Genomic DNA, 24,846 nt, shown 5'->3' on the forward strand with positions numbered 1-24,846 from the left:
GAAAAAAAATGTAAAAAAAAAACAAAAACGGCCCAGAGCACACAATTTGCAAATATTTATAAAATATAAATAGGAAAATTTTTCAAAACAAATAAAGTGAGCAGTCTAAAGAGTCAGCCTAACTTTAATATTCATACTAAACATGTGAGTCAATAGAAACTTTAGCAGCAATAGAAATTATAATATAAATCGTTTTTATTAATTAATAGTTAAATTCGAAAGTTATTTATTATTTATAAAGTATTAAATGGTTATTAAATAGATAGATTATAGCTTCTTTCTTTTAACTCTCACCTATTAGATTTTTAGAAAAATGTATGAACAATTTTGTTCACTTTTTTTAATAGTTAGACAAAATTAACACTTTTGAATCACCAGTACCATAAAACATCGGCCAGTTACAAGAATTAAAAAAAAACAATTAAAAAAAATTTTATTTTTAATTGGCTCCAAATCGTTTAATGGGTTTTACTAGATCTACCTCTCTCTCTAAGGATTCAAAGACAAATTGTTAATATTTTTTTTCGCAAAAAACTAAAATAAAGAGAAGACTGGCCCAAAAATTTTGCCATCACTGTATATCAAACATTTATTTTTGATGGAGAAATATGCCTATTGAATGTATCTACCTATAAATATATAACTCTATATGGATGTGTATATCTATTGAGAGTTAATAACGTTAGCATTTGTTAGCAAGTTGTGTATCTATAAATTTTTGAATTGATTTTCTTAGATAGTATGTACAGTTAAATCCAAAAGTTATGCCAGAATTTATTCATATTGATTGATGACACTGCTGTCAAGGATGAGGTCTCAACACCCCACACTCCTCTTCCATCCCGCTTAGCAATAGCACTTAGAAATCTTTGCAATCGAGAATAAGAAGAAGCTAAAGCTGAAGAACCTGAAGCCACAGCAGGCAACTAACTACATACATATATATATACATACATACAAACTGAATACTAACTATAGCGAAATGTTGGGCATCAAAAAACACACCACAAGCATAGCAAGGGCTTAGCACACACATACACGCCCTTCGGTCTGGCAGCTGTGTGTAAAATTCATCTGTCATCGCGTGTGTAGCACCAAAAGCTTATGACGTTAATCCTTTAAATGCGCCAAATGCATGCAAAACTTTTCCAAGTGCAACTATGTGAATATGAATATGAGTATGAGGAGTGGGTATGAGGAGGGTGAGTGTGTGTATGAGTGGGATTGAGTGCGGTGTGTGTTGTGTCAGTTCAATCGTCAACGTCGTCGTCTAAAGCGAAGGCTTTTGCAAAATTCTATGCCTGCCATGTTGGCAAGCAAGAGAACCGGGGAACGAGTAGACAACGCGGATCGACCAAGGAGGGAATAAAATTTTGTAGACGAGTAGAGGGGAGCAGTTAGGGCGTTAAAGGTGTCACCTTGTATGCTATGGTGTTTTCTTTCTTCTGCTTTTTTTTGGTTATATCTGCGCGCGAAATCAACCAACCGAAAGCGTTCAATCATCGTTAGTTACCATATTCTGTTTCTCCGTTCCGTCCCTCTGTTTCCTCTCATCCTTCCCTTAGTTCGTGTAAACCGAATGGTAAAGCAAAACCCCATACAAACGCAGCCCAAAAGGATAACTCAAGTTACAAAAGTTGCCTAGCAGAAAACAGAAAATCACCAACAAAAAAAAAGAAAAACAAGTGGAAACACAGTGAAGAGAAGAGGTATGACTGAACATTTTTTTGGTTTGGTGTTTGTCTCAAACTGGGTTAGAACTCACAGATAAAATTCATGAATATTTTGAGGGCGATGACTTGAAAGTGGTTAACAACAATTTCATGTAATTAAAGATGGTTAACAAGATTGCTAATGAAATTGAAATTACAACTTTAATGAACACAAAAGAAGAAAGAGTCAAATGGATAGAAAGAATTTTGTTTTTTTGAATTTAACCAAGTGCATGATCCATGACAGCAAAATGTCTCCTCTACAAAGCTAGCACTTGAATCACTTTTGTCCCAGAAGCACACACACACACATACATACACAGGAGAATGAGAGGACAGGATGAATTAGAGTCAGAGCTAGAGTAGGAGCCAGTGCAAGAGCCAGAGCCAGAGCCAGATCCAGAGCCAGATCCAGACCGAGGAATAACTGCGAGCCACATTTGGTTGGTTTGCTCGACTATTGCCAGTCAAGAGTTAACACGAATCAATTACGCACATAGTCAGAGAGGTGGAGAGTTTGAGATAGAGATAGAAAATAAGAGGATGGTAAATGGACAATGCATAGAGAGAGAAGAGTTCAAAAGCTATAGACTGGCACTCGGTCCAGCAGCAAGGACTACCAACTGTCATATGACATTTGGCCAGGCCAAAGGATTTACAATTTAAAGCAAGTGGCCAATAAACCAGATGAACGACCAGCTCGACCAAACGAATGTAATGTACGATTTTCTCTCCACATCTACTCTGCTCGTATGTACGAATGTGTGTGTGTCCTACCTTGGAAAGATGTTTGAAAAGCGAAATATTTGACTTCCTCCTGGCTAACGGCACTCACTCGTATGCATAGAATATGTGCTCAAGAGCTGGAAAAACGTTCCTGCCAATATCCAATTGACTTTATGGCCAACTCCTGACAGCGACAGTTGTGTGTGGAATAATGACACGACAACATAGTCGTGTGTCCCATGTATGAATGGTAATAAAAACCATAATTACAACATAAATGACAGCTGTTACACCGTCATCATCACGGTCAACCGGTGCGACAGAGAGCAAGGGAGAGGGAGAGGGAGATTGGGGCATAAGCCCAGGTTCAAATTAACAGCTATTATCAAACTATAAAGCTCAAATAGATGGCCATTATGTTTAGACGATTTTTTTCAGGCGATTAAGCCCAAATCCGAAATATAACAGCAACATTCGGTGGTTACCATGAAATAATTAACCAAACCTTTTCATAATCTATGCATCTAATAATTATAATTAATGAAAATTAAGCCAAAAAACGTAATAGTTATAAATTTGATTAAGTACAACGATATTCTAGGACTTATTCTAGAATACTCTCTCGAGTTGCTGGTAAGATGAACCCAAAAGCATGAAAAGCTAGACTATAATGGAAAAATTGTTCTAAATTCAAAGAATTCTACTTGAACATTAGTGCCTCTTTGCCCTGGTATATCATCAATGGCTGAAATACTGTTGAAATCAGCACAGCTAAGGAAGGGACATAAAATCTTACAAGATTTGAATCAAAAACTTAAGAGCACTTAACCAAACTTACCCATAAAACGACGTCGATCGAACTGTAGATGATATTCATGCAAACTAGGTAACACGCCTTTATAGTTGAGTCTCTGGAGATTCTCTTTTAAAGCGTAGTAATGGTGTTGGATCAGCTCCGCTTGTCGACTTAGTACATCCTCCTGCAGCGATGAGCTGAAAAAGTAATGCAAATCAACCAGCGGAGAAGTCCAAGTAGTAAATTGAAAATCGATGGGCAAACAAGTAGATGGTTTGCCTTTGTCATCATATTTAAACATCACATTTGTTGTCCAACAATCTCCATGGGCTATGGTCTGGAAATCATTCTCATCCACATCGTACGATCGAGCAGCGTATTCCATTAGATTATCCAAAAGCTGTTCCATTTTGTCGTAGTAGCGAGAGTTCAGTTTTGGCTGGGACTTTACATAACGCAACAGCGTTTGTAGAGTATGGAAAAAAGTTTTTTGTAGCCGGTGACGCCGCGTGAAAAGAACGTTCCTTCAGCACTGTTGCTGCTGCATGAAATTTCGCTAGCATTTCCAGTGTAATTTTTGTGTGCTCCAGATCCATTTGCTTGAATCGATCGGTATTGGTGTACTTGAGTGGCGATAAATCTTCAAGCAATATGATGCTCAGTTCTCGATCAACGCATACAGCATCAGCATGCAGTTTCTCAGTAACGCCTACTTCCTTAAGTAGTTCGGCATCCTAGGTAGCACAAACTCATACATATCCATTTCACGTGTATACACATTGTATTCGGCAAAGAGTTTCGCCTGTGGATTATCAGTTGGACATGCCTCCTTTAGCACATAAGTTTTCTTATGTATATTCAACATGGACATGTGTCATTACACCAACATAATTATCACCCTTTGCTGTTGCTGCGTTTGAGCAGAGCTTAAGGATCTGCAGTTTGTCATCTTTGTAAAAGGATCTCAGCTTGGGCTCTAGATAGGACTTGGTTAACCAAGCAGGCCAGGCCGTTTCTGTAATAAAACCTGACACATGACGACAAAATCTCAATTAAATTGGGACATCCCGCCTTATATATGTATTAGCTAAAGAGAACTTCACATATATATCAATAAAATAAAGTATCAGTCTAACACTCCTGTTTTGCACCCTGTAACTGTCGACATAGGTCAGCAAAACACAAAGTTTAGTGACACTGCGATCCTTTTGCTCAATAAAATGGAGGCAAAACGGATAAACTTACTCCCGCTGTTCCACCAGGACTTCACCTCGATTTCCAACTAGAGTTACCCGAACCACTTGAATTATATTGAGAACGCGTGTAATAGACTTTAGAGAAAATGTTTAGTATGCATATGACTGCTCAATGGGATTCATAAACGACTAGCAAAAACAGCCTGTGGGGGGTTCTTTGTGAACGTCATAGCTAGTATTTTCACAGCGTATTTTATGTATGTCGGCTATCCATATTAACCGAATCCCTTGCCTGGATTTTTATTAGAGGAGAATACAAAAGAGTTACGGACATCACTTCTTGCAGGCGCTATAGATGATAATTGCGCTCCGCGTCTGTACCCACCCTACCATGAGCCTGCCAGCGAAAGTTATCGCAGACTCCTAAAACGAAAGCTAGGACTTCTTTTTCTACATCAGGGAACTAAAGAAATTAATGATTCATAATAAACTTAATATTTATTCAAACATTTCAAAATAATTAGCATCATCTTGCTATAGGTTCGATCAATTTGATCTACAAAAATTCTTCATTTTCAAAACAGTTTAGCTAAATAGCTGAATCTCGGTACAATTCCGATTATGAAGGTTGCAAATGTTGCATGTTGGTTCTTATTACCAATAATTACTCTACTACTTAATATTCATGATTTCCTAACTTTACTATAATTAAACTTTTACCATTAGTTCAAAAAAAAAATTTAAAAAAAGAAAAAAAAAAAGAAAAAATTATACATTTATGTGGCGTGATTACGCGAATATCCTCATCAGTTGCATTCTCTACATACTTTTATCTATAAATGTCCATTGACAATGCATTAAATGCTAATGCTCACCCGAATAAATTCAGTTCATCAGATAAATTTATAAAAATATAAGGAAAATTGGTTTTGATACACTTACACCTTGTTAATTTTTCCCACGCAGAAAGATCTTTCGTTGTGTTGTTGTCGCTGTTGAAAATAGGAAGGTTTACATATTCCAAATAGAGCTAAAGCATCATACATTGTGAATTTACATGCATACTCAAATTCTGAAAAATGAAAATTATTAACTAACGAAAATATAAACTGGCATTGAATTCCATTTCCTTTACAATTGAACCATTTAGCCAACAACCAAAAAAAAAAGGAAATTCAATATAAACTTATCTTAAAATTGATTCTAAACTACTGGGGAGCCTTATGTTGACTCATTTCACTTAATCCTGGTTATTTCGTCCGTTCCGAAGACGAATAAAAAATCTCCTTAGGCAAATTAAACGCCTTGGTTATACTTGAAAATAATTCCAAAATGCTCTTCTCATTTACATGATGTGTTGAGTGAGGTTAGGTTTGGAAAGGTTAGATTTAATACTTCCTTCTACTGGCCATCCTTCATGCTTTAGGTTAGGTTACAATTGGGAAAAAGGTTAGGTTTCGAACATCCTTCTAGGTTTAGAATCCTACACGTGTTCTGCTGGTATGGTCTGGATTACCTGTGAGACAGGATAAGCGAAAGTGCGATGTTGACAATGATAACTGTATCAACATTCGAAATTTGCTTCGCTAACGCCGTATCCTTACTACAATCCGAGGTAAAAGTTAAATATATTTAACTCTCGGATTTCCACAATTGATCGTCGGTTCAAGCCGTTGACTGACGCAAACAGTTCACTCACAAAAATTTTGAGACTGGTGGGGGCAAGTCTACCGAAGAAATGTCAAGCAAGGCGAATTACTAGAAAAATTGCCAATACTTGGTGGAAACTATTTCCGATGATTAATCTCTTGAACACATACACACGCATAAACTTTTATTTTCGCACACGCATAGGGGTTATGATGCACTCACCTATTGGGTTATTTAAAACTTTGGACCAATACGTCCGATCAGTTGGAATTCACGTGGAGAAAAGAAAGAACACTTTTCCAAAAAACACGCTGTCCAATAAGTCTCTTTTGCCTTATTTTTCTTATTGTTTTATCCAAACTTCATTTATAGAAAAATAATGTAAAGCAATGCAAAACAAACCGATCAGCTGTGTGGCATTGCCACTTAGTTCACTCTTTTTTCAGCTGGTTATCTACATTTCGATTCTCACCACTTTAGCAAATATCGATAACAACAACAAAAATACTAAATAAGCGAAATCAGTTGAATTTTAAAATAACTGAAATTCCTATACATTACACCACTGTTTAATTCGTAGTTTATTCAACGTCATGAATTCAACAGAAATGTGAAAGTCTGTGATATTACAATATTTATTGACGAATATCCTTCGCATGGAAAGTTCCTACTAATTTCCCTTGCAAATCTTCTAGAATATAGAATATGAATTCCCTTGTTTTTCAGGAACACGAGCTTTAAGAAACGCCGGGCAAAGTTTTGCATTAATTCCTTTACTAAAATTGCTCTGAACAAAATTCCTTCTATAAACTTCCTGACCAACTTTGAAACAGATAGGTCTGGTTCTTAAATTATATTGGTGGGCTTGTTGTTCATATGCACTTTTCAAGTTCTCCCGTAACTTTGATCGTAATAATTTAAGCTGATCATCTCGATCGAGCTGTACTACTGGTTCATCTAACATTGTTAAATTCCTTAGCAGTTTATATTGACTTGCATGGGTTATCATATCTAATCCATACACACACATAAATACGCATGGTATGGAGAAATCTTTAAACTTTTATGATAACTATTTCTTAAGGCACAACTTATTTCTTGGATATGGGTATCCCACTCTGTTTGATCAGATTTTAAATACGAACGAATAGCGGACACGATCGAGCGATTCACTCTCTCTGAAGCATTTGATTGAGGGGAATATGCAGCTGTATAAGTATGCTGAACTCCAAACGTAATTAAAAATGAATTAAATTCGTTTGATTTAAACTGCACTCCATTATCACTTACTAAAATTTCTGGCACTCCATAGGATAGAAAAATCGGACTTTGAAGAAACTCTTTAATTGGTTTTGTTGTGAAGTTTTTCACTGGACAAAGCCATTGAAATTTGGTCAAATGATCTAACACAATAAGTAAACCTATGTTTCCTTTTCTACTCCTTGGATATGGTACTAAGAGGTCGATATATAAACGTTGAAACGGTCGTTCAGACACTGCCTGTTTACCCATGGGTGGTTTTAATGTCCTATTAGGAGGTTTAGTACACTTACATACCTCACAATTACGCACATATTCTCGAATCTCGGAAACCATCCCTGGCCAATATAAATGTCTTTTTATTAGTTCCACGGTTTTTACCATGCCTCCATGAGCTGTAATAGTGCTTTAATAGTACTTTAACATCAGGGTATGACTGCACATTTTGTAGTACTTTTTCCTTTAGTTTTTGATCATCTTCATCCTTAAAACAGTCTGAAGATAAATCAATTTCTGGCCCAAATGAGTCTAATTGCGCGATCTCTTCAGAGTACATACGCGACAATGCATCTGGTACTATATGTTCTCGTCCTTTTCTATGACTTATCTCAAATTTATAACCTTGCCATTGCATAGCCCATCTCGCTAGACGCCCTTTAAGATTGGACTGCTTCATCAACCAAGATAGACTGGAATGATCTGTTACAATCTCAAAATCTTGAAGTTCTAGATAACAACGATAGCGTTCTACACCCCAAACTACGGCTAAGCATTCACGTTCCGTGACACTGTAATTTCTTTGTGCCGCGTTTAGCTTCTTGCACATATAGGCTATGGGTTTTTCTTCGCCTTCCAAATCCAATTATACTAAAACTGCACCAACACCAACATCGCTTGCATCATATTGAAGAAAAAACTTTTTACTAAAATCTGGGTTTTGCAAAACTGGAGCAGTCGTCAGTTGTCTTTTGAGATGAAAAGTTTGCGATGAATCTTCGATACCATCCTGCTAATCCTAAAAATCCACGCGTTTGTTTTAGGGACTTTGGTGTGGGCCATTTCAAAATCGATTCAATCTTGCTTGGATCGGTTGTAATTCCGCCTCTGCCCATTATGTACCCTAAATATTTAACTTCGGTCACACAAAACTGACTCTTCTTGAGATTTAACATTAGATTCGCTTTACGAAATTGATCCGCTAATCTCATCAATACTGATATATGTGAATCAAAATCTGCTGTTACTACACATAAATCATCAAGATATCCAAAACAACAATACTTTAAATCCGCTGGAATAATTCGTCCATTAAACTGCACATAGTTTGCGGGGCATTGCACAATCCGATTCCATTACTCGAAATTGGTACAAAGGCCTTCCTGGTATAGTAAATGCTGAGATGCCACGAGATTCTTCTGATAATTCCACTTGCCAATACGCATCTTTAAGATCGATTTTAGTAATGATTTCGGCACGAGGAAGCCGTGCGAATATCCCATCAATACTTGGTAGCGGATATGCATCCTTTGTCGTACACGCATTTATCTTTCTAGCATCTAGACATAATCTCACTTTCTCAGGTTTAACTACTAATCTCATCGGAGAACTCCACGGACTATTTGATAACTCTGTAACTCCTAACTCTATCATTCGATCTACTTCGCTATACATTAATTTTTCCACTGCTCGGGATACGGGGTAAAACCTTTGCTTAATCGGTTTCGAAGATCCGACATATATATGATGTTTAATCAACGTTGTTCGCCCAAGCCCTTTCCTTTCAAATGACGGAAATAATGAAATAATGGCTTGAAGTTGTCTCTTTTGACAGTCAGATAATGGGTATGATTGTTCCTCTTTACTATCTGGAATTCTGAATTCGCTTTCGTAATCTAAAGCTGATAACAAACCTGGCGCTAATTGAAACGCTTTCCAAAAATCTATTCCCAATATCATCCTTTTCTGAATGGACGGTATGATGAATAACTTTATCGGTCTAGTTTTATTTTTATACTTTGGATACTTTGACCAATCTTCTGAAGCCAAAGTCGAACCCACGCAACTTATGTTCGCGCCGGTATCTAAAAGACCTTGTTCACGAAAATTTAAAAATGATACTTCCGCATACAATCTTCCATCCGACTTTTCATGAATCATTGACGAAATAAGTAAACGCTTAGTTTGTCTAACTGCTTTCGAAAAACTTCGCAATCGCGTAGTAGATCTCTTTGGTCGTGACCGAGTTGAAATTGGGTTGCTTCCAAACATTCTACTATGCACTTTGAGATAATTTCTCAAACGTTCTTGATAGGGATTCACTGACGATATAACTGGCGTCTTATCGTAACAGTTAAAAGGTAAGTCTGGTATTTGGTTTGCGTGCTCTATTGGTTCTGAGCTAGCCGGTAAATCAGGTAAGATTTCAATTAAAGATTTTTCGGGACCATCCGAGCTTTCACAGATGGACCCTTCACTAAGTTTTCCGCTTTCTTGGCAATAGAATTTTTACATTGGGCCTTATATACGTTTTTCGAGCCACATCCGTAACAAAATATAGCGCGAGGCTCTAAGCAGTTGTCCCAGCCATGTCCCTCTGCATCACAATTCCAACACCGAAATACTTTAACCGGAGCTTGCACTGCTTCAACATTTAAATCCATCTTTTCGGAGAGTTCGAACTTTTCTGGCTCTTCTACTTCCGCAATGTTGCGTTTAGCATACTGAAAATTGGCTGAAGTTTTATTTGCTTTCCTAGAGACTACATCTCCTAATAAATTTTCTCGCATTTGCACTAGCTTTCGAAGATGAGGTATAGAGAGAATAGGTATATACAACAATTCATGACGAATGTCCGGCAATAAAATACGTGTGAGCAACTGAATGAGTTGTTCTTCGTCTATGCTTTTCGACATACGTGATATCTGAGTCATAATCTCATCGTAAAAGTTTTCAAAGCTTTCTCCTACCTTTTGTTTACGCCCACGAATATCTTCTAGTATATCTACATCACTTCTGTAATCTTTATATTGATATTTCATGGCTGCACAAAATTCTGACCACTCTAAGTTTACTACATCCCTACGGTATCTCCAATACCACTCTTTAGCTTTGCCTACTAAAAGAATATGCAAATTTTTGCATACTGCATCAAAATCTTGGTTTAAGCAATCGTCCGTTAACGTTTTGATACGATAAAGAAACTCTTCGACCGTAACTCCTTTTGACGAACCGTCAAAATTTACATTCCAACTATGAATTAGCTGTGTAATTTTATCTGGGTTTTGACCTGTTCTGCTTGGTCTGACTGTAGATGAACTCCTAGGAATACTTTGGTTTTGCGCTGACGCATTTACATGTTGCTGTGTAATTCCCATTTGTCCTATTCTTCGGTCTATTATGGACTCTATTTGATTACTAATTCTGTCATAATCAATTTCTATCGACGCTCGCGCTGGTCTTCTATTAGCGTCTAAGCTTCTTCGAGGTATATTAGACCCATTTCCTGGAGGTCTTCCTCTTTGTTTTCTAATCGTTGTGGGTCGGTCTCCTGCAGACATCTCTATATTTGCAGTTGCTTGATTAGCTTGTTCACCCCCAATAAAATTTCTACGAGAGCGTGTATTTGGGCCTTTCGGCACCGCTCCTGTTGTGATTGTACCTATGTTTACAGGACGTTCGGATTCTATCTCTACAAACGGCATGTTTTGCACTTCCAAATCTGCTCTACGTATCGACGCATTACAAACTTGACATACATTAAACTGATCAATCCATTCTGATATAAAACTTTTATGAAATAGATGATGGCATGAAGTTTTCACCACCAACTCTTGCGTGGCCCATACTGCTTTCTGACAAATTGAGCATAACGCATCTGAGATCTCATGAGCTAAGTTTTCTTCACTCCTAGTGAGAACCATTTTGACAAATTTCTTGTTAATATTGTTCGTGATTAAATTTTAATTGGTATTTTATCTTAAATCATATCGTTCCCTTAATGTGAATTTGAAGTCACTATCTTATTTTTCTAATAATGAGTCCTATACTCTAATATATCCCAAAACAAATTTATGAAAGGAAAGAAAAAGATTAAAGAATACACTGGGTTGCTCCTGGCAAATAATTTTAGATGCATCACTCTTTTAACTGGTCACGATTTAACTTAGCCAAAAACCTGAATTTCCCAGCATAGTTTATGACTGCACTATTTAAGTTATAAGATTCCATTTGCACCTGGTGCTTTCGAAAGAGAGAAATAAGATTGTTTGTGTATTTTTTTCTTTTTATGCAATGCCAATATTAATTCACCCCTGAATTGAATGGTCTTTATAACTGCTTCGCAATTATAAAGAATTCCAAAATCCAATCCGTTGATCGAATCTTATAGCAGATACATAACAGAAAAGGAGAAAAGAGAAAAAAAAATAGAAAGCAACAAAAAGATCCTCCAAGCTATTGGTTTAGCGCTCTAGTGGTCGTAGACGTAAAAACACTACGTTACGAATTCCAAGCTAAATCACCAATACCAGTATTAGAGTAACAGAAAATATGCGAAAAGATGAAGTTTACTTAGTCAATCCTACTACTAGAGGTCGCTGTGGCGGAATTACTACCATACGATTTCCATTTAGTTGCATAGAGACCGCATCCATAACATTCAAACTTTACACAAAAATAGAATGAAAAGAGAATACCAATGACACATTCGGTCTTTTCTGACGAAAGCTCAATATGGTCTGATGTTATTCGATCCCTTTACACAAAGTGTAGAGAAAAAAAAAAATTTTAAGTCAACCTTTCGTCCATGGGACCAACTCTTGCCCTAAAAAGTAAGACCACTTTTTTTTAAGGATCACCATTCTAGGACTTTGCGTTACGGCAAATATGTAATAGACTGCCCCACGTTGGGCGCCAATATGTAATAAACCCTGAGACATGACGACAAAATCTCAAAAAAAATTGGGACATCCCGCCTTATATATTTATTAGCTAAAGAGAACTACACATATATATCAATAAAATAAAGTAGCAGTCCACCAGGACTTCACCTCGATTTCCAACTAGAGTAACCCGAACCACATGAATTATATTGAGAACGCGTGCGATAGACTTTAGAGAAGATGTTTAGTATGCATATGACTGCTCAATGGGATTCATAAACGACTAGCAAAAACAGCCTGTGGGGGGGTTCTTTGTGAACGTCATAGCTAGTATTTTCACAGCGTATTTTATGTATGTCGGCTATCCATATTAACCGAATCCCTTGCCTGGATTTTTGTTAGAGGAGAATACAAAGAGTTACGGACATCACTTCTTGCAGGCGCTATAGATGATAATTGCGCTCCGCGTCTGTACCCACCCTACCATGAGCCTGCCAGCGAAAGTTATCGCAGACTCCTAAAACGAAAGCTAGGACTTCTTTTTCTACATCAGGAACTAAAGAAATTAATGATTCATAATAAACTTAATATTTATTCAAACATTTCAAAATAATTAGCATCATCTTGCTATAGGTTCGATCAATTTGATCTACAAAAATTCTTCATTTTCAAAACAGTTTAGCTAAATAGCTGAATCTCGGTACAATTCCGATTATGAAGGTTGCAAATGTTGCATGTTGGTTCTTATTACTAATAATTACTCTACTACTTAGTATTCATGATTTCCTAACTTTACTATAATTAAACTTTTACCATTAGTTCAAAAAAAAATTTAAAAAAAAGAAAAAAAAAAAAGAAAAAATTATACATTTATGTGGCGTGATTACGCGAATATCCTCATCAGTTGCATTCTCTACATACTTTTATCTATAAATGTCCATTGACAATGCATTAAATGCTAATGCTCACCCGAATAAATTCAGTTCATCAGATAAATTTATAAAAATATAAGGAAAATTGGTTTTGATACACTTACAGCTTACATGCATACTCAAATTCTGAAAAATGAAAATTATTAACTAACGAAAATATAGACTGGCATTGAATTCCATTTCCTTTACAATTGAACCATTTAGCCAACAACCAAAAAAAAAGGAAATTCAATATAAACTTATCTTAAAATTGATTCTAAACTACTGGGGAGCCTTATGTTGACTCATTTCACTTAATCCTGGTTATTTCGTCCGTTCCGAAGACGAATAAAAAATCTCCTTAGGCAAATTAAACGCCTTGGTTATACGTGAAAATAATTCCAAAATGCTCTTCTCATTTACATGATGTGTTGAGTGAGGTTAGACATATTGAAAAGGTTAGATTTAATACTTCCTTCTACTGGCCATCCTTCATGCTTTAGGTTAGGTTACAATTGGGAAAAAGGTTAGGTTTCGAACATCCTTCTAGGTTTAGAATCCTACACGTGTTCTGCTGGTATGGTCTGGATTACCTGTGAGACAGGATAAGCGAAAGTGCGATGTTGACAATGATAACTGTATCACATTCGAAATTTTCACTTTGCTTCGCTAACGCCGTATCCTTACTACAATCCGAGGTAAAAGTTAAATATATTTAACTCTCGGATTTCCACAATTGATCGTCGGTTCAAGCCGTTGACTGACGCAAACAGTTCACTCACAAAAATTTTGAGACTGGTGGGGGCAAGTCTGCCGAAGACAGGTGTCTCAAAGAAATGTCAAGCAAGGCGAATTACTAGAAAAATTGCCAATACTTGGTGGAAACTATTTCCGATGATTAATCTCTTGAACACATACACACGCATAAACTTTTATTTTCGCACACGCATAGGGGTTATGATGCACTCCCCTATTGGGTTATTTAAAACTTTGGATAAATACGTCCGATCAGTTGGAATTCACGTGGAGAAAAGAAAGAACACTTTTCCAAAAACCACGCTGTTCAATAAGTCTCTTTTGCCTTATTTTTCTTATTGTTTTATCCAAACTCCATTTATAGAAAAATTATGTAAAGCAATGCAAAACAAACGATCAGCTGTGTGGCATTGCCACTTAGTTCACTCTTTTTTCAGCTGGTTATCTACATTTCGATTCTCACCACTTTAGCAAATATCGATAACAACAACAAAATACTAAATAAGCGAAATCAGTTGAATTTTAAAATAACTGAAATTCCTGTACATTACACCACTGTTTAATTCGTAGTTTATTCAACGTCACGAATTCAACAGAAATGTGAAAGTCTGTGATATTACAATATTTATTGACGAATATCCTTCGCATGGAAAGTTCCTACTAATTTCCCTTGCAAATCTTCTAGAATATAGAATATGAATTTCCTTGTTTTTCAGGAACACGAGCTTTAAGAAACGCCGGGCAAAGTTTTGCATTAATTCCTTTACTAAAATTGCTCTGAACAAAATTCCTTCTATAAACTTCATGACCAACTTTGAAACAGATAGGTCTGGTTCTTAAATTATATTGGTGGGCTTGTTGTTCATATGCACTTTTCAAGTTCTCCCGTAACTTTGATCGTAATAATTTAAGCTGATCATCTCGATCGAGCTGTACTACTGGTTCATCTAACATTGTTAAATTCCTTAGCAGTTTATATTGACTTGCATGGGTTATCATATCTAATCCATACACCGCATGGTATGGAGAAATCTTTAAACTTTTATGATAACTATTTCTTAAGGCACAACTTATTTCTTGGATATGGGTATCCCACTCTGTTTGATCAGATTTTAAATACAAACGAATAGCGGTCACGATCGAGCGATTCACTCTCTCTGAAGCATTTGATTGAGGGGAATATCCAGCTGTATAAGTATGCTGAACTCCAAACGTAATTAAAAATGAATTAAATTCGTTTGATTTAAACTGCACTCCATTATCACTTACTAAAATTTCTGGCACTCCATAGGATAGAAAAATCTGACTTTGAAGAAACTCTATAATTGGTTTTGTTGTGAAGTTTTTCACTGGACAAAGCCATTGAAATTTGGTCAAATGATCTAACACAATAAGTAAACCTATGTTTCCTTTTCTACTCCTTGGATATGGTCCTAAGAGGTCGATATATAAACGTTGAAACGGTCGTTCAGACACTGCCTGTTTACCCATGGGTAATTTTAATGTCCTATTAGGAGGTTTAGTACACTTACATACCTCACAATTACGCACATATTCTCGAATCTCGGAAACCATCCCTGGCCAATATAAATGTCTTTTTATTAGTTCCACGGTTTTTACCATGCCTCCATGAGCTGTAATAGTGGAATCATGCGCACGTGAAATAACTTCTGCGGTCATTCTTTGCGGCACCCACAATTTCCACAATTTCTTTCTGTACTCCTCGGTACCATCATTATGTTCAGTCCTAATATAGACCAAGTTATCCATGACTTTAACATCAGGGTATGACCGCACATTTTGTAGTACTTTTTCCTTTAGTTTTTGATCATCTTCATCCTTAAACAGTCTGAAGATAAATCAATTTCTGGCCCAAATGAGTCTAATTGCGCGATCTCTTCAGGGTACATACGCGACAATGCATCTGGTACTATATGTTCTCGTCCTTTTCTATGACTTATCTCAAATTTATAACCTTGCAATTGCATAGCCCATCTCGCTAGACGCCCTTTAAGATTGGACTGCTTCATCAACCAAGATAGACTGGAATGATCTGTTACAATCTCAAAATCTTGAAATTCTAGATAACAACGATAGCGTTTTACACCCCAAACTACGGCTAAGCATTCACGTTCCGTGACACTGTAATTTCTTTGTGCGCGTTTAGCTTCTTGCACATATAGGCTATGGGTTTTTCTTCGCCTTCCAAATCCAATTATACTGTAGTATGTTCATACAACTAATAACTCAACACAATGAGCTCAACTTGTAACACTTTGTTGCAAGTATAAACAATTAAACATATACGCATTAAAATATAATTGTGCACTTGAATATGTTCATATGTATACATTGAAGTATTCACATAAACATATTCAAGTAAACATACAATTAAGCATGAACATATATGTATGTACATTTGTATATGCACATACATATATTCACATAAGCACTGTATGCACAAGCGTAACATGAGCTAGAGCCAGGCCAGCGTGTGACCGCTGACCAAGCACTTTGATGCATGCGCTCCAACAGTATGTATGTATGTATGTACTGACACTCTCCCTCTCTTTTGTAGCTGTCGCATAAATCGCAGCATAAGAATAAATATGTAAAATTAGCCTAAGCAAAAGAATAATTTGGAATAAAGAATTCAATCAAAAACTCCAGTCAACCGACACAGACGTGTCTCTGATTATTATTTTTTCAACCCAACGGAACCCGGTCGAAGGAGTTTTTACATGGCGACCGTGACAGGACCTGAGCTGCACACAACATATATATAAATTATAATAACATAATTTTATATTGAAAAGCGATGACATCTAAATGATGCTGCGACAACTAATATATGGAAAAGCGACAACAACTAAATGATGCTGCAACTTATTGGCAAGAAAAGAAACAACTGACAGAGATTGTAGCAACAACAACAGCATAAACAACAGAGAGTAAATAATTTAATAATAATTACTGGAAAAAATAATAAGAAAAATTATGTAAGCATTAAACATTTAAAGCTAAAGAACAGCTATCAACATCAGTTTCAACACCATAATACTGAAGATATCTAGTGAATATATTTGAGTCTCGTTCGTTATCCCAACGATGAACATCAGCATCAACACATAGTTTGACTAAAAAAAAAAAAAAAAAAAAATACATGAACAACAGTGAAGATATTCCCTTTGCGGAATCTGCTCCTGTCGAGCAAAGGATGCACTGACGCTAAAAGAAGCGCTAGAGCTGTATCCAACGATGGACCGCGGCCACTAACAATAGAGGAGTACAGAGCCCGGCAGCAGACGAGAATCCCCAAAAGACGAACGGGGCGGTGAGGTGAGACGCCTGCTCACCCAGAAAAGACTGCAGCAGGATTTACTAAAGGCCAGCACCAACGAAGAAGACCGACAACGCTGCATAGAGCGTATCGAGAACCTAAAAACTGAACTTCGCCAAAGAGCGAAGAAACGCAAGGGGGCCGCAGAAATGCGCAAGCCTTAGCTTGCCTTTAATTTAATAATATAATTATAAGCCTAATAGCAAGTTGAAGCACGAAAGTGCAACTTGCGAACTTACTAACTTTCTGTAGGCTATTACTAACAATGTGGTTGGAGAATTTTTTTTTTCATATAAATTTTTTTTTATTTCTAAATAACAATAACGAATGAAATGTAAATCTGAATTGTGAGCCAACCACATGCTCTATAATTTTTTCCACGTCTCTGGCTCGCTGTGCAAGACACAGTTGAGATAAAATTTTTTTTTCTTTTGTCGTATAAAAAAAAATTTAATAATTTTTTTTAAATAAAATTTCATAAAAATTCATGAATCCATAACAATTTTTCAAATAATTCAAATATAAATTTTTATAATTATAATTCGTATTCAAGCAAATAAGAACGAAGCTTGAAATACTTAAAAAAAAAAAAATTTTTTTTAGTACTTTTAAACAAAGGTTTTGAGATGTTTTATGGGCTTTTGTTCCCTATTTTTTTCCCGTATTTGTCATATTCATTTTCATCCTGCTAAATTAAATAGTCTCATATAGGATCGTTAGTCAGTGAGATTATTATTAGAATTATACACAAAAAAAAAAAAAATTTTTTTTTATATAACTCCATATACTCCATATACCAACTCAATACTGACTTGAGATTAACGAACATATTGTTATTAATAATCGTCGTAATAATGTGCGCATATATTTTATATAAAGGCTTATCTATTACACAATAAATGTGTAACCAAAAGAGCCATAAGCCAAGCTAATGACCTAGATAAGGTCTAAGAATACATATGCACACACGCGAATTAACAATAAAAAAAAAATAATAATAATTCTGGAAAACAATGGCCACTCTTGATAATTATTTTGGAAAAATAAACGCTAGGCATCCCAGTATTGTCCAAGATTTAATTGAGGTTTTTAGAAATGAGCATATCAATTCACCACAGAACTCAATAAACTTGGTACAATTAAGTCAGCTTACCTAAATATAACGGGAGAAGAATTCCAGTTCAAGGAAGCACTAGGGTACAGATGAGTTTCATCCTCACAGTACCATATGTATGTTGCTTTTTCCAACGCAGCAGGCAATATCGTTTCTACCGAATGGAGGAACCGAGGCAGTAAGCCTCCATGATTTTTTTATATACGTACATCCATATTAATAGGCCTAACAAGTTAGTGTAGAATATGGATAAGATAGAAACAAAAAGGCTACAAAAATACTTACCTTTCCTCGATTTCCTGATACAATCAGGCGAAACAAATCACAAATACAAGGAAATAAGGTATTGGATAGCCCACAACTACAAATTTACAAAAAAAAATTGTAGATCTTATGGAAAAATCCATAAAAGTAGCTTATAGTAGATTGTTAGCTAAGACTCCTTTACATAAAGACGTGCCCGGATGGGTCCACGAACTTTTTAAGGACTCGATCGCGCTGATAGACATATCAGAATCGAGTACAGACTCAGATGTAGAAATAATAGATACAGAATAATAAAAAAAAAAATAAATAAACATAAACATTTTCGAAAATTTTGTTATTTTTAACAAACTATGGTTACTTGGGATGATATAATTGGAAAAGCTAGAATACACGCACAAGAATTAACTAAATCTTGTAAGTGCCTCTCGCAAAACAGAGAAACATCCCAAGACACAGTAACCAAACACACGAAAATAATAACCGAGAAGCTCCAAGCTATTAGGGCAGTATTAACTGAGCACTATAGCAAACTAAAGGAAGGGCAAAAAACAGCCGCAAATGCGTTCTACAGTGATTGCAAACAAAAAGCAATAGCTGTGCTAAACAGACACAATATTGAATTTAAACAAACAACTGATTTGGAAACTTCAATAGTGCTGGAAGAAGAAACGCAACTAATGGCCGATGATGAAAGAGGTCAAGAAAAACCACCAGTGAGCTCTGATCAGTCAATTATAAGTCATAATAAACCAGCAATTCCAAAAGGAAGCAACAAAATGACTCAAACAGTGGTAGAATTCATAAACACAGCCACAAGGCTGCTACCATTCTTCGATGGTGACATTAAAAACCTACAAGGTTTCATTGGGCACTTCGCGTACTTGATACCATAAAAGAAACGCATGAAGCAGTAGCCATCGAAATAATAAAATCAAAATTGAAAGGTCAAGCGGGTAATACGCTAAGCTCGGAAACAACGATTGACGAAGTTATACAAAAACTGTCAACAATCTTTAAGGTGAATCAGTGGATCTTTTAACAGCAAAGATTAAAAATCTGCAGAGAAACCCTAATAACTGTGTTCATACACAAAAGAGATTACTGAGTTGACCGACGCCCTAAAAGGCGCGTATATTTCGGATGGTCTTCCAAATGAACAGGCTATAAAATACACTACCAAAGTGGCAGTAAATGCTATGGTAAGTCATACCAAAAGTCAAAGAGTCCAGCTACTAATGGAATCGGGAAACTTTGATTCAGCCAAAGAAGCCATCACTAGATTTACCACTCTTTCAGTAGAGTCGGGCTCCACGGGAAGTTCCCAAAATAATACCATTTTTTATGCCCAGCATAATGACCGCGGTAGACGCCGCTACAATAATAATGGTAACTGGAGAAACAACTCGAATTGGAACAACGACAATTCGAAGCTGGAGGCGGCCGTGGAGGTGGACAACAAAATAATAATAGACAAAACACAAATAACCAACAAAATGGTTATAACAATACAAATGTCCGAATTACCCAAAGCGACCAGGGAAACGGACAAGCTCCTCCAAATGCTCAGAGTTAAAAAATAAAGTATACTCTATCAACCTAAGTCTTAATAATTTCGTATCATTTAAGAATGTTGAAACCAATAAGAAAATAACATTCTTAATTGACACCGGTGCAGATATTTCAATAATAAAGGAAAATTCTGATGTATTTCATGACATCAAAGTAAACAAAACTGTAGACATTCGAGGCATAGGAGAAGGAGTAATAAATTCCAAAGGCCTAGTCTCATAGAATTTCATCTGCTTCATGCAGATTTCGCAATCCCATGCGATGGAATAATAGGATTAGATTTCATAAAAACTTTTAATTGCAAAATAGATTACAGCAATTCAGAAGATTGGTTTATACTTAGACCACAAACATTAAAGTACCCAATTTACGTTCCAATAACATTCAATTCTGGTAATAACTCAGCACTTCTACCAGCAAGATCCCAAGTGGTACGCAAAATAGAACTATCTTCAGCAGAAGGTAACATTTTAATTCCGAATCAGGAAATTAAACCGGGCGTTTATGTTGCAAACACTATTGCAACAGCCCAAAGTACTTATGTCCGATTCTTAAATACCACAGATAACTGCCAACTAGTAGGCTTTAACAATTTAAAATTTGAATCACTTTCGAACTACGATATAGTTCAAAATACCAAAGATTTAAGAAAAGAATCTGTAATTCATAAATTGAAGAAAAATTTCCCAACACTATTCAAAGACAAACTCGAAAAATTATGCACTGAGTATAGTGATGTGTTCGGACTTGACACCGAACCGATCACAACAAATAATTTTTATAAACAAAAATTAAGACTTAAGGATGATGAACCGGTATATGTGAAAAATTACCGGAGCCCGCATAGCCAAATAGACGAGATCCAGCGACAAGTTGGAAAGTTAATTGAACAGGGTATTGTTGAACCGTCTGTTTCGCCTTATAATAGCCCACTCTTACTAGTCCCAAAGAAAACACTTTCGGGATCTAAAGAAAAAAACTGGCGATTAGTAATTGACTATCGTCAAATAAACAAAAAATTGCTGTCAGACAAGTTTCCGCTCCCCAGAATTGATGATATTCTTGATCAATTGGGAAGAGCAAAATATTTTTCTTGCCTTGATTTAATGTCAGGTTTTCATCAAATAGAACTAGAAGAAAAATCAAGAGATATAACGTCTTTTTCAACGAGCAATGGCTCATATCGCTTCACGCGATTACCTTTCGGTCTAAAAATAGCACCTAATTCATTTCAAAGAATGATGACAATAGCATTCTCAGGGCTTGAGCCCAGCCAAGCTTTTCTCTATATGGATGATTTAATCGTTATTGGTTGTTCTGAACAACATATGATTAAAAATTTAGTAGATGTTTTTAAACTTTGCAGAAAAAACAATCTAAAACTGCATCCAGAAAAATGCTCATTTTTTATGCATGAGGTGACATTCCTAGGTCACAAATGCACAGACAAAGGAATCTTGCCAGACGACACAAAATTTGACGTCATCAAGAATTATCCAGTCCCACATGATGCAGATAGTGCTAGACGTTTCGTTGCATTTTGCAATTATTATAGACGTTTCATAAAAAATTTCGCCGAATACTCCCGGCACATAACAAGATTATGTAAAAAGAATGTTCCCTTCGAATGGACAGCAGAATGCGAAAATGCATTCCAATACTTAAAAGAAAAGCTCGTTCAACCTAATCTATTGCAGTACCCAGATTTCAGCAAAGAATTTTGCATAATCACGGATGCAAGCAAACAAGCATGTGGAGCAGTTTTAACACAAAACTATAATGGACTCCAGCTTCCAGTTTCATATGCATCAAGAGCGTTCACTAAAGGTGAAAGCAACAAGAGTACTACAGAACAAGAGCTAGCAGCAATACATTGGGCAATAACACATTTTCGACCATATATATATGGAAAACACTTCACAGTGCGAACAGACCATAGACCATTAACATATTTATTCTCCATGGTCAACCCGAGTTCAAAACTAACACGCATGCGGCTAGAATTGGAAGAGTACGACTTTACAGTAGAGTATTTGCGAGGTAAAGACAATTTTGTGGCAGACGCCTTATCGCGGATAACTATATCCGAATTAAAAGATATGAGTATAAAAGTCCTGAAAGTCACTACCAGGCAACAAAGTAGACAGAAAAACTGCGCAGTTAATAAAGAAGACCTTTTGCCAAGGCAAAAACTTCAAAATGCTTCTAGGCCCAACGTATACGAAGTCATCAATAATGACGAGGTACGAAAAGTAGTGACCTTGCGAATAACAGAATCTAAATGTTCACTGAAACATGGAAAGAAAGTTATGGCAAGAATTGAAGTTAGCGATTTGTATACCAATGGAATTCTCGACTTAGGTCAGTTCTTCCAAAGGCTTGAAATGCAAGCCGGTATACTTGAAATCAGCCAACTAAAACTGGCACCGAGCGAAAAGATCTTTGAAATTATTTCAATAGATTCTTTTAAAAATATGGGCAATACTATATTGAAAACATTAAGAGTAGCGCTACTCCAGCCGGTGACCCTAATAGAAAATGAAAAAGAAAAAGAAGCAATACTGTCTACATATCATGATGATCCAATTCAAGGAGGTCATACTGGCATTACCAGAACGCTGGCAAAAATCAAAAGACACTACTATTGGAAAAATATGGGACGCCATATCAAAGAGTACATAAGGAGATGTCATAAATGCCAGGTGTCAAAAACGACGACACATACGAAGACTCCCATGATAATAACAGAAACACCAGCGAAGGCTTTTGATAAGGTTATAGTGGACACAATAGGTCCACTACCAAAATCAGATAATGAAAATGAGTATATTGTCACATTGATATGCGATCTGACAAAATACCTAATAGCCATTCCAGTTGCATCTAAGAGTGCAAGTAATGTAGCTAAAGCTATATTCGAAAATTGTATACTACAGTACGGTCCAATGAAAACACTCATTACGGACATGGGAACTGAGTATAAAAACCAAATTATAACAGATATATGCAAGTACATGAAGATTAAAAATCTGACATCTACAGCATACCACCACCAGACCTTAGGGACAATAGAACGAAGTCATAGAACATTCAATGAATATATTCGTTCATACATATCAGCAGATAAGTCCGATTGGGATGCTTGGATACAATATTTCACTTATTGTTACAACACAACACCCTCGGCAGTGCATGAATATTGTCCATACGAACTAGTATTTGGAAGACTACCAAATCAGTTCATAGATTTTAACAAAATCGATAGAATAGATCCAATATACAATTTAGACGACTACTCTAAGGAAATAAAGTTTAGAATAGAAATAGCATATAAAAGAGCTAGGATAATGTTAGAAAACCATAAGTTAAGTAATAAAAAATACTACGACAAACATATTGCCGATTTCAATTTAAACATAGGAGATAAAGTTTTATTAAGAAAAGAAATAGGTCATAAACTAGATGCTAAATATATAGGGCCTTATAAGGTAGTGAGTATAGAAGAAAATGACAATATATTAATAGCAGATAATAAGAATAAATACCAAAAGGTTCATAAAAACAGACTAAAACCATTTTCGGAATGATCAACCGAAAAAAAATAATAATTATCATGATACTTAAGTAATTTTTACAAAAAAAAAAAACAAAAATCTTTATGGATTCATCTATTATTGAAAACAAATTCACGCAATTTCGAAAAACAAGAGAAAGAAAATTTGCCTAAAGAGACACAAAAAAAAAAAAAAAAAACTTTCCTAAGATACACCTTTACTTTACCTTTTATTTTACCTTTCTATATAAATAATCATTACAATAACTACATAATATTACGTTATTCTCTAAAAAGGGGAGGTGTAGTATGTTCATACAACTAATAACTCAACACAATGAGCTCAACTTGTAACACTTTGTTGCAAGTATAAACAATTAAACATATACGCATTAAAATATAATTGTGCACTTGAATATGTTCATATGTATACATTGAAGTATTCACATAAACATATTCAAGTAAACATACAATTAAGCATGAACATATATGTATGTACATTTGTATATGCACATACATATATTCACATAAGCACTGTATGCACAAGCGTAACATGAGCTAGAGCCAGGCCAGCGTGTGACCGCTGACCAAGCACTTTGATGCATGCGCTCCAACAGTATGTATGTATGTATGTACTGACACTCTCCCTCTCTTTTGTAGCTGTCGCATAAATCGCAGCATAAGAATATATATGTAAAATTAGCCTAAGCAAAAGAATAATTTGGAATAAAGAATTCAATCAAAAACTCCAGTCAACCGACACAGACGTGTCTCTGATTATTATTTTTCAACCCAACGGAACCCGGTCGAAGGAGTTTTTACAATACTAAAACTGCACCCAACACCAACATCGCTTGCATCACATTGAAAGAAAAAACTTTTTACTAAAATCTGGGTTTTGCAAAACTGGAGCAGTCGTCAGTTGTCTTTTGAGATGAAAAGTTTGCGATGATCTTCGATACCATCCTGCTAATCCTAAAATCCTCGCGTTTGTTTTAGGGACTTTGGTTGTAGTGGGCCATTCAAAATCGATTCAATCTTGCTTGGATCGTTGAAATTCCGCCTCTGCCCATTATGTACCCTAAATATTTAACTTCGGTCACACAAAACTGACTC

At 35.9% G+C, this 24,846-nt stretch overlaps 1 protein-coding gene across 1 annotated transcript; it reads right to left on the reverse strand.

The window, feature by feature from the left end:
- Positions 1-3,138: 3,138 nt before the first annotated feature.
- Positions 3,139-3,643, reverse strand: LOC6649988. The gene is made up of 2 exons (XM_023179871.1): positions 3,277-3,643; positions 3,139-3,209 (listed from the first exon to the last, which is right to left on the reverse strand). Exons 1-2 carry the CDS (start codon positions 3,641-3,643, stop codon positions 3,139-3,141), a joined length of 438 nt encoding a protein of 145 aa, XP_023035639.1.
- Between the last annotated feature and the right edge of the window lie 21,203 nt (positions 3,644-24,846).

The sequence above is a fragment of the Drosophila willistoni genome, unplaced genomic scaffold (assembly GCF_018902025.1).
Source record: "Drosophila willistoni isolate 14030-0811.24 unplaced genomic scaffold, UCI_dwil_1.1 Seg267, whole genome shotgun sequence".
Lineage (NCBI taxonomy): Eukaryota > Metazoa > Arthropoda > Insecta > Diptera > Drosophilidae > Drosophila > Drosophila willistoni.